This window comes from Hemicordylus capensis, chromosome 7 (assembly GCF_027244095.1).
Source record: "Hemicordylus capensis ecotype Gifberg chromosome 7, rHemCap1.1.pri, whole genome shotgun sequence".
In the NCBI taxonomy this organism is placed as follows: Eukaryota; Metazoa; Chordata; class Lepidosauria; order Squamata; family Cordylidae; genus Hemicordylus; species Hemicordylus capensis.
In genome coordinates, this window is record NC_069663.1 from 10506821 (window position 1) to 10520727 (window position 13907).

The 13907-nt window shown below is 46.0% G+C and overlaps 1 protein-coding gene across 2 annotated transcripts; it reads left to right on the forward strand.

Annotated features, from left to right (window-relative positions):
- The first annotated feature begins 1840 nt into the window (after positions 1 to 1840).
- Positions 1841 to 12736, forward strand: PDIK1L (PDLIM1 interacting kinase 1 like). Of its 2 annotated transcripts, none has more exons than XM_053268493.1 (3): positions 1841 to 1999; positions 5408 to 5709; positions 8909 to 12736. In XM_053268493.1, exons 1-3 carry the CDS (start codon positions 1951 to 1953, stop codon positions 9647 to 9649), a joined length of 1092 nt encoding a protein of 363 aa, XP_053124468.1. In that variant the 5' UTR covers positions 1841 to 1950; the 3' UTR covers positions 9650 to 12736. The 2 variants fall into 2 exon arrangements, with proteins under 2 accessions (XP_053124468.1, XP_053124469.1); XM_053268494.1 differs by lacking the exon at positions 1841 to 1999 and adding an exon at positions 3018 to 3155.
- Positions 12737 to 13907: the final 1171 nt, after the last annotated feature.

Genomic DNA, 13907 nt, shown 5'->3' on the forward strand with positions numbered 1-13907 from the left:
AGCAACAATAAAAACAGAATAAGAACAATCAAAACCATTTAAAAATGTTTTTAACTAAAAGCCTGTGATGGAGAAGCTCTGATTTTGACATGGTGTGCATTCCAGAGCCCTGGAGCAGTCACAAAAAAGGCCCTGTCCTGAGTCTTCTTGATGAGGATTCTCTCCATCCTTTCATCTAAGTCACTGTTAGCAATGTTGAAAAGTAGCAAGCCAAAGACAGAAGCCTGTAGCATCCCATTCAAAACTTCCCTCCTTTAATGATGGACACTCTTTAAGAATGGTTTTCCAACTGGTTGTGAACCCTCCAGATGGTATTACCATCTAGTTTGCTAACTAAAACACTGTTGTGTTGTGCATTTCCCCACAGAAATACAAGGTATAAATATCTTAATATATATTATTTTAATATAAATAAATAGCTATCAGCCAATACTTCACAGCAGCTCTCTAGAAGAGGAAATTATAAAAAAGCACTTTCAGACATGTCCATGACATTGAACAATGTAATCTATTATTCTAACTTGTGATTCTATAATTCAGCTTCTAAGAGGCAGGTTTGCAAGTACCTTTCAATCCTATTTGTGAAAGTTGTTTTAGCGACCACCAATTTTGCTTCAGAAGTATCTTCATACATGCTTGCAATTTAAGTAAAGGTAAAGTGTGCCATCGAGTCGGAGTCATCTCCTGGTGCCCACAGAGCCCTGTGGTTTTCTTTTGGTAGAATACAGGAGGTGTTGACCATTGCCTCCTCTCGTGCAGTGTGAGATGATGCCTTTCAGCATCTTCCTGTATAGTACCAGCAGGGATTCAAACTGGCAGTCTTCTGCTTATAGCCTATCCAGCTCCTAAAGGCACTGCTTTGGGATCTGAATTAGTGCCATTTAAGTATTCCACACTAATTCAGATCCCAAAGCAATGCCTTTAGAAGCTGCTCAGAAAAGAGAATTTTGCCAGGTGCAGCTTTTCCCATCCAACTCTTGCAGTGCAGAGAATTCTGTTTAGCAGAATTCTCCCTGTGTGCAACTCTTAAAGGTGCAGTTCTTCCAGGGTCTGGATTCAACTTCAGTCTTCTTGCCACAGAGCGGATCAACTGTGCAGATTTCCATGAGACCACTATGAGGCTAAAGAGAGACAAATGAGTCTTGAAAAGTCTTCTGGAGTTAGCAGGTGAGATTTCAGTGGACCTAGTCTGGGTGTTCCCAACCTTGGGTCTCCAGATGTTGAGCTACAATTCCCACCATCCAGTGTTCCCTCTAAAAGAGATAATCAAATGTTGACTACAACTCCCAGAATCCCCAGCTGCACTGGCTTTTGCTTGGAGATTATGGGAGTTGTAGTCAACAACATCTGGGAATTCCTATTAAAGGGAACACTGGCCACTATCCCCAGCGGTGGGCTTTTTACAATTCCCATGATCTTCAGATGTTGTTAGACTACAACTCTCATCACCCCCAGATGTTGGACTAAAACTCCCATCTTCCCCAGCCACTGCAGATAGGGATGATGGGTGTTGTAGTCCAACATCTGGAAACCCAAGGCTGGGAATCCTGGCCCTTAGAGTTCACCTACACTCTCATAAACGCACAGGCCCGAAATAAATGATTTCATTCTCTAATAGGCAAAAATTAGAAGACAGTGTCCCTTTAAGGGAAGATACCAACAGCCCTCGATCCTCTGGAGGAGAGGGGTGGGCAAGATCTTACCATGATTGCCACCTTAGGTGTCTGCAGCAGCTAAGAGCAGCATGTCCCCACTGCATAGCGAGAGGGGGCTAACAAAAGGTGTCGCCCACCTTCCCCACGTTGCAAAACAACCACCACCTGTCCTGCTCTGACGAGGGCTCCCCCCCCACTCCTTATCTACAAAGAAAGGTAGATAAACAGGAGACTTCTGTTAAGAGAAAAAAAGATCTGCCAACATCTAATTGCAGAAGAGAAGCAAATATGAGCCATGCACACAAATCCAGCGGGAAAAGCGGGACCTCTGGGTGACAGCCACGGTAGGTGTTTGACGCAAGCAGGGGGCAGCACGGGGTAGGTACGGGGAGCAGGGGCGGCGAGCGGCCTCCTGCGGCGTCCCACTGGAGCAGGCCTCAGCACCGCCTAGTTGCGCGGGGGCCTGTGTCTCCGAGTGTCGTGCTGGGAGGGGGGCGAATAGGTGCGGGCAGCCTGCCCGCCCCGCGCGCGCTCCCTCCTCATGCCTGCGCAACCTCCTTTATTCACCGAGCAACGCGCGCAGCCTTGCGATCGCCCGTAAGAGCCGCTCCGCGGGCGGGCGCCTCTCTCTCGCCACCCGTCCTCTTTCCGCCCGCTCGTCTCATTGGGCTGGCTGGCTTTATGCTCACACGAAGACAACAAGCGTGTCTACCCCGCCGCCCGCCCGCCCGCCCTTCCGGCAGGGTGCTGCTGAACCCCGCACTAACCCCCCCCCCCAAAAAAAACTACGAATCCTCCGCTCTCCTTTCCACGCCGCGCAGGCAAAAGGGAAGCGGGGGGAAAGGCGCACGCTCTCCTTTGGCGAGGTCGTCATCCACTCCGCCGCCCTGCAAGCCAGCCCGAGAGGCGCCCCGTGGAGCCGCGTTGCGCTCTCCGATGGCAGAAAGAAAAAATAAATTACAAAATAATTAAGAGCAAAAGGAGGAAGCGGTTTAATTCAGCGGGGGGGGCGGGGTTAAAAATCGGGAAAGAGGGAAGAAAAAGGCACGAGCATGTATGCATGCAGAAATGGGTTCTTGAAATGAAAGGAAATAAAAAAAATAAAGCCGCTGCAGCGTTCCGCACTCGGCACGCAGAAAAGCAGCAAACGGGGAAACGCGCAGCACACCCCCGAACTAGCGACTGCGGCAACGGCGAGCGAGCCAGCGCTTGAAACGCAGCGCGAACGAAGAGGAAGAGCGAGCCATGGACCGGCTCTCTGCGCCACAGCCAATCAGGAGCGGCCTGCGCGCGCTCCGCCCGGCGAGGGCGGACGAGGCCCCGCCCCTCCTGCCTCCCCTCGGCCAATCGGAGGGTGGAGGACTTGGCTGCGCGCGCTCGCCCAGGAGGGGGTGTGTCGGACTCGGCGAGCCCAGGAGAGCGAGCGAGGGAGAAGTCGGTGTGGGGGAGGGAAGACTGATAATGGCGGCCAGGAGCAGAGAGCGCTGCGGCGGCTCTGAGGTAACCTGACAGGGGCCGCAGGGCCTGAGCGGCGAGGGCTCCGGGCTTGGGCAGCCGCGTCCGGCGCTCCGGAGGCTCGTGGTGGCCGGGAGGCCTCTCGGAGCGCCGCGCGGTGGAGCTCCGAGAGGCTCGGGAGCCCCAGGCCCTGAGGAGATCCCGGCCCGCGCTGCTGCTCCCTGAGCGCCTCGAATAGGCCCCGTGGCAGGCCCTGGCTGACGGCCCTGGGCTGCCGCGCGGCCTGCTTGGTGGCGTCCTCCGTGGCCCCGTCTCGGCGGGAGGCAGGTTTCACACGTTACGCGGCCGCCAGCCCGGGTCGGCTCCAGGATGGCCAGCGGGAGAGGAGAACACGCCACCGGCCTGGCCTGCTCCCTGAAGGGTTTGAAAGCCGGCCGGGAGGTCAGAGAGGGGCGCTTGCGAATGGCTGCTGCAGAGCCCGCTGAACGTCACCGTTCGGAAGTCGGCTGCAGCCGGGCAGAGGGTGAGCTCAGGGTGCTGCTGCTGCCGGCGGCCCGTCCCGTGGCTTTCGCCGGATCTGCCGATATTGGCAGCGGATAGTACTTGTTATCGGTGAAAGGCTTCGCCTTCTGGTTTCTCCAGCCCAAGAGCAGGCCAAGACTGATCAGCCGGCACCCGCAGCCAATTGTGGCCTCTGATTAGTGTGCCTTTGTTTGTATACACACTTTCCTTGATCTAATGAAATGGCAGGCCGGGGTTGCATTCCTCTGCACTTCTGCATGGAAGCCAACCCTGTTGGGTTGCATTGTTTGAAAAGCAGGCGGTAGTGGTGGCGGCGGCGGCGAGTCTGCATCCGCCCCAATCTTTGCAGGAGAAGCCTGGGTTCCTGTGGCTTTTTAATAGTGGTGCAGAGATAATAGCAGCGGCTGCTGATACTCCTTCAGCACAACTGAAAGTAAAGCCACCCAGGCACCTCTTGTTTCTGGTTTGCTAGGCAAGCTTGGGGTATACTTGGTTTGGATGGTGCAAGAGCAGTTCCCCACAAAGTTAGTGACAGCCTTGAAGATATGCTACTTGATGTGTGTTGGGGTTTTGCAAAACAATTGTGCCTCAAAGTGTAATATCTAGAAAATGTGTGTGGTTATCTTTGGGATACTACAGATACAATTCTAGCCCCCCCGGTTTTCATATGTGTAGAAGCTACTAAAACTGTGTGTCTTGCTACCAAAGCAGGAAAGCATACCAATCTGTAGTGGAGACTGGTGTGTTGTGCATAGATGAGGTATACAACACTACCTGGTATATGCACACATCATGAGCTGAGGGTGGGGCATGGAAAGAAGGGCTGAGCAAGTAAGAACACATCTGCACAGTTGCCAACCCTGAGCGTTATAAGCAGTATGGCAATGGCTCTGCAGTTCTTAGGTTTCCAACTGTACTAATGTCTTGCTTTGTTGGCAGTCTTACCACATTTTTATAGTTTTCTCTCCTTTTCTTAGAGGAGATCCAGCAACATCCGTTTGTGAAGGGTTTTTTTTAACTGCCGATCTGACTTTGTAGCAAGCTTTTCTGAGTGTATGGCCTGAAATGTACCTTCCCATAATTTAAACCCAATCATTCCTGTCCAAAGCATGGAACTGTAGAAGAGATTCACTGTCTTCCTGTGCTTGTATGGGCTTGTCTGTTAGTTCTTCCTTGTGTTTATGACATTAATGTCTGTTTTGTAGCTTCTTGCATCTTAATATGCCTGACTGACAGTACCTGGATATCTGTTCCAGAAGAGTAGCTCTGTTAGACTGTCGTGGCAAAAAGAATGACAACTTCTATGTCAATTTAATTAGTAAAAGGGTATTATTCAAAGTTCCTGTAGGTGTGGAATAGGAAGGTACTTCTGATGAATAATTGCATGTCATTGGAATGGGGCCAGTGTTCCCTCTAAAAGGGATTCCCAGATGCTGTTGACTACAACTCCCAGACTCCCCAGCCAAAGGCCATTACAGCTGGGGTTGCTGGGAGTTGTAGTCAACAACATTTGGGAATCCCTGTTAGAGGGAACACTGAATGGGGTGTAGTGGCACTGCTTCCCTAAATTTTATGTCTGTAAAACCTTTACAGCATGAGTAGTGTTCTTATATGGGCAACAGCCACTGGTGCCAGACATGGACTAAATTGGGTGGAGATGTGCATGAGGCATATCTGTGCTACTGGGTTGCAAGTGACGGAGTTGTTGTTAGCTTGTGATAGGATGCAGATCATTCACAAGTTCCTCAAACCTTTTGCTTTTTCCTTTCTTCTAGACACCCTGACCTTGAAGATGGTGAGTAGCCAGCCAAAATACGATCTAATACGGGAGGTTGGTCGTGGCAGCTATGGTGTGGTATACGAAGCAGTTGTGAGGAAAACGTCAGCACGTGTTGCAGTAAAAAAGATTCGGTGCCACGCTCCAGAGAATGTAGAGCTAGCCCTGCGTGAGTTTTGGGCACTTAGCAGCATCAAGAGCCAACACCCCAATGTTATTCATCTGGAGGAATGCATCTTGCAAAAGGATGGTATGGTGCAGAAGATGTCACATGGTTCCAGTTCCTCACTTTATTTACAGGTAAATGTTGCAGGTAGTAGAAGAGGTATGAGTTAATCCTTTCCCCCCTTTTTGAGTTCTGTTAGCCTATATAGCAAGGACAGTTAGCTACATGCATGGTGCAAAGTATTCTCAGACGTTTCCATGCAGTACATTTGCTTCTGCTAATATTCTTGGCCGGTTTAACCAAAGTCACACAGCTAAGCAGCTCAAAACTGTGGGCTTTCAAATGATATCTGATGATCTCAGTGTAGCCATCTCAACTTCCATGACTTTGTAAGTACAAGTTTGAATGATTTGCTAAACTTCAGCTGGGTCTGAAAGAGGAACTAAACATAGGAAACCACTGCTCAGTTGCAGAAGGTCTTCCCACAACATTAAACTTATTGCTAAATGAGTGCTTGGAATGGGGATTAGCAACTGCTGTGCCTCCATTATGTTGGAGAATGTTATTTTGACATGACACTTTGACTGTTAGTGGCATTGTAAGGAAGATTACTCTGAGCATCAGTCATCCTGGAAAAAGATATGTTTAGGAATTACAATTGCCAATCCCCATTCACTAGGGGGCGAAAAGATATGTTTAATCATTCTTTCTGATGTAACTTTTGCATGCAGCCACTTAAAAAGTTATCCCTGGATCAGGAAATGTAATCAGCCCTAATGATATATATTGTTCTTCTCCTTTAATGCATAGTCCTGTATTTCCCAAACACTTGGTCATATGACAGCTCTTTAAAAATAAAACAATAATAAAAAGGTAACAAAAAACTAAAACTGCTCTCTTAACCCTATCCCTTATTAATCTCTTCTCTAAGCCGTTGTACTTTTCAAGAGCGGCCCTTCCATGAGACAAGGGGAGATGCCAGATTATTGGGGGGCCAGTAAGACAGTAAGATGCCCTCCTGCTTCCTATTCTAAGAAATGGGAAAGGGGTAAGAGCATTTGGCGCACTACCTCAGACACGCAGAGATCTTGAGCTGCTACTGCTACTATGGTCAACCATAGTAATGACTAAAATGCATACATGATCAGAATGCATCAACCCCCAGCCCTTGACATTCTGGAAAAAGACATTTCAGGTAAGGGTAACATCCAGGCTAGTTGAGACTAAGCACCATTGGAATCAATGAAACATGTTAGTCATGACTAATAGGCCTGTGCAGCCAGAAATGGCGGAATGGCCCATAGTGCAATTCCCTGCCCCACCACGTGGAGGCAGTTGACCGGAGAGCATTTGCCCCATGTAGTACATAGGGACATAGGAAACTGCCATATACTGAGTCAGATCATTGGTCTATCTAGCTCAGTATTGTCTTCACAGACTGGCAGTGGCTTCTCCAAGGTTGCAGACAGGAATCTCTCTCAGCTCTGTCTTGGAGATGCTGCCAGAGAGGGAACTTGGAACCTTCTGCTCTTCCCAGAGCAGCTCCATCCCCTGAGGGGAATATCTTCCAGTGCTCACACTTCTAGTCTCCCATTCATATGCAACCAGGGCAGACCCTGCTTAGCTATGGGGACAAGTCATGCTTGCTACCGCAAGACCAGCTCTCCTCTCCCACAGTGGTGGGGTTCTTTAATGCCCAACCCAGCACTGGCGTAGGGAAGGCTGGGTGAGTGGAGAAAATGCTGGGAGGGTCCATGAGGATGGTGGGGAGTCACGCCGAGATTGAGCATGGGGAGGCGGAAACAGTGTGGATGCCTGGGTACTGTAGTTGCTCCCAGAGCTATATGTAATTCCTCCCATGGAGAAGCTCTGGGAGGAACTACGATACCCAGGCCTCCCTGTGCTGTTTTTCAGCCTCCCTTGCATGACTCCTTGCTCTCCCCACGGACGCTCCTGGCACTCTCTTGCCCAGCCTCCCCTGCACCAGTGCTTGGTCAGGCATTAAAGACCCCACCACTGTACTACCTGGAGCAAGTGCCCCGCTGCCTCCACATGGGGCGGGATCGGGCTATGGGACATTCCTACACTTCTAATTGCACAGGCCTAATGACTAACTTGGTCTGGCTGCTGCCCCTTGTTAAGGAAGTTAGCCTCATTTAATGTCAAGTGGATTGTGAAAAGAGTTGCTCAGCAACCTACATTCCATCCCATCATAGAGAATAGCCAGTAAATTGTGAGCACTTCAAAAGAACTTTGAGAACAAAAACAAGAGCCCCTAATTTCCGTAGCTCTGCATTTTGATTGTTGTGTTAGCCTGATGGCATTCATCCACTCAGCTGGAGGACAGAGTATGTTTCAGAATTCAGAGTTCTGTTGTCAAAGGTTGATTTGTCCTTTGTCTATCTGTTGGTAGTGCTGATAACAGAATAGGGCAGCTTCATCCAAACCTTGCATCAAACCGTGGTAAATGAAGCTTTGCTGTGGTTTGGTATGTTTGTCAGTTGATGCCGTGGTGTGCAATCCTCTAGCATACTCCACCTTGAAAGCATGGCTTGAAGTGGGTGTACAAACCATAAGCCCAGCCTCCAGAGGTCCTGAGTCCTACATTCTAGACTCCATTTGTGCTGAGCAGATGGAATACCAGCTCAGACAATCCGCTTTGGATTATTTGTATGTTTGAAAGCTCAGTCTTGGTTTGGGTTCTAGACTATGGTTAGCACAAACTGTGATTTGGTGTGGGGCCTTAATTGTGTTGATATTTTTATGCGAACTGTTAGCTGAGTGGATGAGACGCTATACTACTATAGGTATGTGATGCCTGTGCTTTTCTTTTGAAAATACTGCTTAAGGAAAACAAAAAGAATGGTAGAAATTCCATTTAACAATAGAAATTCCAACCTTATAAAAAATCTTAATGCTCATTCACACAATTATAATTAGGCTAGGACAAGTGTCCTACGCTATTTCAGGAGTTGTGCAAACTCTCATTTTGTGATCATGTGCAAGGGAAACAACAAGGTTAAAAGGGAAGGAAGTAGTAGTCCAGAAGAAGGGTGCTGGGTTGGATGGTTTCCCCCCACCATCTCAGTAAATTGCTGTGTATGAGAGCTGGGTAGGACAGTGCCATCCGACCCAGCTCTTCTCTTCCAGACACTTGCCTTACCCTAATTAGAACTGCATGAACTGTCTTTTAGTGTGTTTACCCTGCTAGGTTTATTCATGACAGGTACATTAAAATATGAGACTGTTGCAGCATTTTAAAAATCAAGAACTGCTTTCTGACTTGTATTGTGCTTGTTGAACAAATACATATGACATGTTTTCATATTATAGCTTGTAGAGACTTCCTTAAAAGGTGAAATTGCCTTTGATCCCAGAAGCGCCTACTACCTTTGGTTTGTGATGGATTTCTGTGATGGAGGCGATATGAATGAATACCTTCTTTCCAGAAAGCCCAGCCGTAAGACCAACACCAGCTTCATGCTTCAGCTCAGCAGTGCCCTGGCTTTCTTGCACAAAAACCAGATCATCCACCGTGATCTCAAACCTGACAACATCTTGATTTCTCAAAGTAGGATGGATGCTAGCGACTTGGAACCCACTTTGAAAGTAGCTGATTTTGGGCTAAGTAAGGTTTGCTCTGCTTCGGGGCAAAACCCAGAAGAGCCTGTCAACGTAAATAAATGTTTTCTTTCGACGGCTTGTGGCACAGACTTCTACATGGCCCCTGAAGTTTGGGAAGGTCACTACACTGCCAAAGCAGACATCTTTGCATTGGGGATTATAATCTGGGCAATGTTGGAAAGGATCACTTTCATAGACACAGAAACAAAGAAAGAATTGTTAGGGAGTTATGTGAAACAAGGGACTGAAATTGTGCCTGTCGGAGAGGCATTGCTGGAAAATCCGAAAATGGAACTGCTCATTCCTGTAAAGAAAAAGTCAATGAATGCTCGTATGAAACAACTGATAAAGGAAATGCTTGCTGCTAATCCACAAGACCGTCCAGATGCTTTTGAATTAGAACTCCGATTAGTCAAAATTGCCTTTAAAGACAGCAATTGGGACACGTGACCTTTGGAGTATTGTGACCTCTTGTCAGAGTTGTGTCTGTAATGGTGCAACATTTTGTGGAAGCAAAAACCAGACCAACCCCAATTCAAGGTGTCAGGGTTCAATGTGTTATCCACTGCATTTCTGTTCATGTTTGTAAACAAAGCTACAGGTGGCCATTTTTGTTTCAGTACTCATAAATGTATATCCCCAATGTGGATATTCCTGAGCTACAGATGTCTTGTTATCCACCTGGCCAGGGAAATTGACAAACTAGGAGATTATGGCTTTCTACAAATACATTATGGAATATTTCAGACATTCCGCTTTCCTATTGCAAAATTTGGAATGCCCACAGAAGAGGAGATTTGCATGCTGGTAATGCAGATCATTCAACTTTGTAGAGTAAAAATGTGTATATATTTATGTCGGTGTGAATGACTGTCTCCCACCCACCCCACCACAAACATGGTGAAAATAACCCTGTTATTTATATTATCTGGCATAGATCTGGGTAATTGTGGCTCATTTGTGAATCCTACAACATATAGTAATTTTCTTCACCCACCCAACATATTGTAATTTTCTTCACCCCCTTTTTTTCCTTTAAGGAAAAACGAAATTTGAAGGCATTGAATGTGATGCAAAGTGATCCTCTTATTCAAGCATTGAGCTACTGTGAGGAGAATATTTTAGTTCTGGCAGCTGGCAGACATAGGTAAATTAGCACATTTCTGCAGTCATCTGCCAGTGCCATGGTTAGGTCACTAAGCATTCAGTTTCATTTTTCTAGGTTAATAGTGTTGCTGTTGATTTGACTGTTGTCTCTGGCCTTTGCATTTGGTATCCAGCAGTACCTGCAGGATGTTGTTCTGACTAACTTTATTTTTTATTTTTAATTAAATCATGGGAAACAAGAGAAAAACTCTTCCTGCTAGATTCTGCAAATGATTGCGCAAATATGGAAATGTTTTCATAACTTTGTTGTCCAAGCATATAGGTTAGTTACTACCCACCCCAGTAAAACAGTGTTTCACTTAAGTACCCAGGTTCAATTGATTCTCTCCTGTTAGAAAACATTGCCAGTTGGGAGGTTGCTTCTCTGCACAAAGTAAGAGTGCTCATTCTTTTGCACTGAATTTTGGATTTTAGAGGCAGAACTCTTGGCACAATCCTGCTAGCCCCTTAGGCAGAAAGCAGGGTGAAGCAGTTACTCCAATGGCGGATGTATGGTCTTCCCCTGCCTCACCCTGCACCTTGGTGCCCCATCAGCACTGTCCTCAGGACTCTTCAAGTCAAGCTTTCCTTCCCTGCGCCTTACCTGGAAGCATTCAGCAACTACCTTTCCTCAAGCTGTGGGGGTGCAGGCTATTCCCATTTCATCTTTCTCTTTCTGGGTGCAGTAAGCAGGGTTGCACCTTTTTGTTTTGGTTTTCTCCCTCTTTTTCTTTTCTTTAAACAGTGCTTGATAGTCTGAGACAAAATTTTGATTCATGAGTAACAGGAATTTCCATAGGGAACGGTGGCAGTGTGTATTTATTCATCTTAGTCATTGAAAATAGCGTATTGTTCGGGTTGAAATATTCTTGATGCAGTCAGCTACAGCCTGGAGACCAGAATGTGAAATTGACTCCCCCCACCCCCAATGAAATGCGCTGGAGTTGGTTGTACTTTGTAATTGTTGTTCAACAGTGTGTGTGTCTGAAGGGTAGAACAAGAAAATGTGTGTTGCTTCTTAAGCTGGTTTGTCCGTATTAAGCAAGATGCCTTTCAAAGGAAGATATTTCCCTGACTGGAAACTTACCCCTTTGCTCAAAATGGAAAGGAAATTCTTAGCTCTTTGGATCGAAAATCTTGCCAAACAAAATCAGGAAATGTCACACTGGTGACCTGATACATTGTTGAGACATACTCGGGACAGAATTTTAGGTGGTAAGCTGTCTTCCCTTTAACAGAGATTCCCAGATGTTGACTCCAACTCCTGGAACCCCCAGTTGCAGTGGCTTTGTCTTGGGGATTCTGGGAGTTGTAGTCAACAACTGCTGGGAATCCCTGTTAAAGGGAATACTGGTGGTAACAATTGGTATATTCTGTCTGACTTTGAAGTTGTATTGTGTCAACTGATTTAATTCATTAATTTAATTTGTGTCTTTACCTGTAAAGGTAAGACACAAAAGTTTGAATTCTGTGCACTTACATTGTAAATGTTCAGAGGTGATAAACTCTTTACTCTTAAAAGTGCCACCTGTGCCTTTAGAGACAAGGTTATATTGCAAATAGGCACTCCTATAGATCTTTTGTCTTGGTACCTGGCATCCCATCGTACATCAGCTGATGGCATGTGTTAAAGCAAAAGAATGAGCTGTAGGGACATAGCAGTTCTTGAAGAGTGGGAAAAGCAGGAATTCTTCCTCCATGTATAGCCTAGTTCCCAACCTTGTGCTCCCAGTTGTTGTTGGCCTACAACTCGCATCACAAAGGCCATTGTGGCTGGGGATGATGTGAGTTGTAGGCCAACTACATCTAGGGGTCCAGGTTTGAGACCCCCTGGTGTACAAGGCTCTTGGCACTTGCAAGTTCTCAGCAAGTCCTGGTTTTGGGATACATTAATGCATGTGCTTTTTAAACGCAGTGCAGAAACTAGTGATAGACGTATACATTTTCTCTAACTTGCTCTAGCACACAGAAAAATCATTACTGCCCAAATTGCACTGGTTGCTACTTTTTAAAATGTTGGGAAGGTCCCCAGGTCACCTCCCTTCATGGTGCTTTGCCCCTTGGCATTGAATGCTAACTTAATTGTTCCATTCGTTATTCACTGAATTATTAGCCCTGAGGTCTTTCTCTCTCCGTGTATGTAACTTCTGTTGTTGTTGCTTGTGTTTGCTTTGGGTAATTGTAAAATATCTTAAATCAAAACTATTGTAGCAGCTACAAAACAATCCACCAGCGTGACACAAAAGTCAAGATATTCATCAGCACTTCAGAAAGAAAACATTTCCTTATAAATCATAAACTCTCTATTTTGTGAAGAATTTATAAAAAGGGAGGGGTGATTGTGTAATTTATTGAGTTCATGAATTTTTAAAAAGAAAAGTAAAGTCTGAATTGAAAGAAAACCTTGAGTTTAAAGAGAATGTCTTTTTGTAATTGTGACACTGATCTGCCCTGTCAATACTTGTTCTTCAAGTAAGGCTCATTGCTCAAGCACCAACAGGTATTCCACCTGCATAGAAAGCTTCATCTGACTGCCTGATCAGGTTTAGCCGGATAAACAGTCCTCCCTGCTGATAGGAGTTTTGCATAAAAAGTTGATACAACATAGAAAGCTGCCTTATACAGAGTCAGATCACTGGTCCATCTAGCTCAGTATTGTCTACACAGACTGGCAGCGGCTTCCCCAAGATTGCAGGCAGGAGTCTCAGCCCTATCTTGGAGATGCCAGGGAGGAAACCTGGAAGCTTCTACATACAACCTTAGTGACAGGTGCTTAAATAACCAATTTGATCCAATATTATTGAGTATTGGGAAACAAATTTTTGCATACCCTGATTTACAGCGTTGGGTTTTTGCTGATATGCCAGCTGTGCCTGCCTGCACTCCTAGAAGATAAGAGACCTGGCCACTGTCCTTTAATTGTCCATAAAATGCTTTAAGGGCAATTCCAAGAGTAAGGGAATCAGGGAAGTTTTTCAAAGATTGTAGTCATAAGCAAATCTTCAAGTTGAAATTATATATACCTACTGGCAAGAGAACATATTTTATTATAAGGCCATATTTATTTTTACAAAACCCTTAAAAAGTATAGATAGTGTCTGAAATGTGGGAAATACTCCAGTGATGCAATCAGATTTTTTGACATTTCTATTCCATTACCAACATTTTGTGCATTTCAGACACTAGAATATTTAAGGGTTTAAATATAGATAGATAGATAGATAGTCTTGTAGTAGGAGATGTTCTCTTTCCAGTGGGTATATTAACGTAAACATTTGCTTATGGCTACAGTCATTTAAAAAGTGGCAATATGCCCAATTCCAGTTCTGTGGAATTGCCCTCAAATATAGAGGTCACTAATGTCCTCTACCAGAGGCTGCCCTTGAAGACTTCAGAAACTTCAGCTGGTACTAGTGCAGCAACTCAGCTTGTTGGGCTTGAGCCAATTTTCTCACTTGACACCTATTTTAAAACCGTGCCACTGGCTATAGATGTGTTCCTGGGCCTAATTCAGGATGCTGGTTCAGTCGATCGCTCATACAAAAAATCCCGAGGTTTCCTT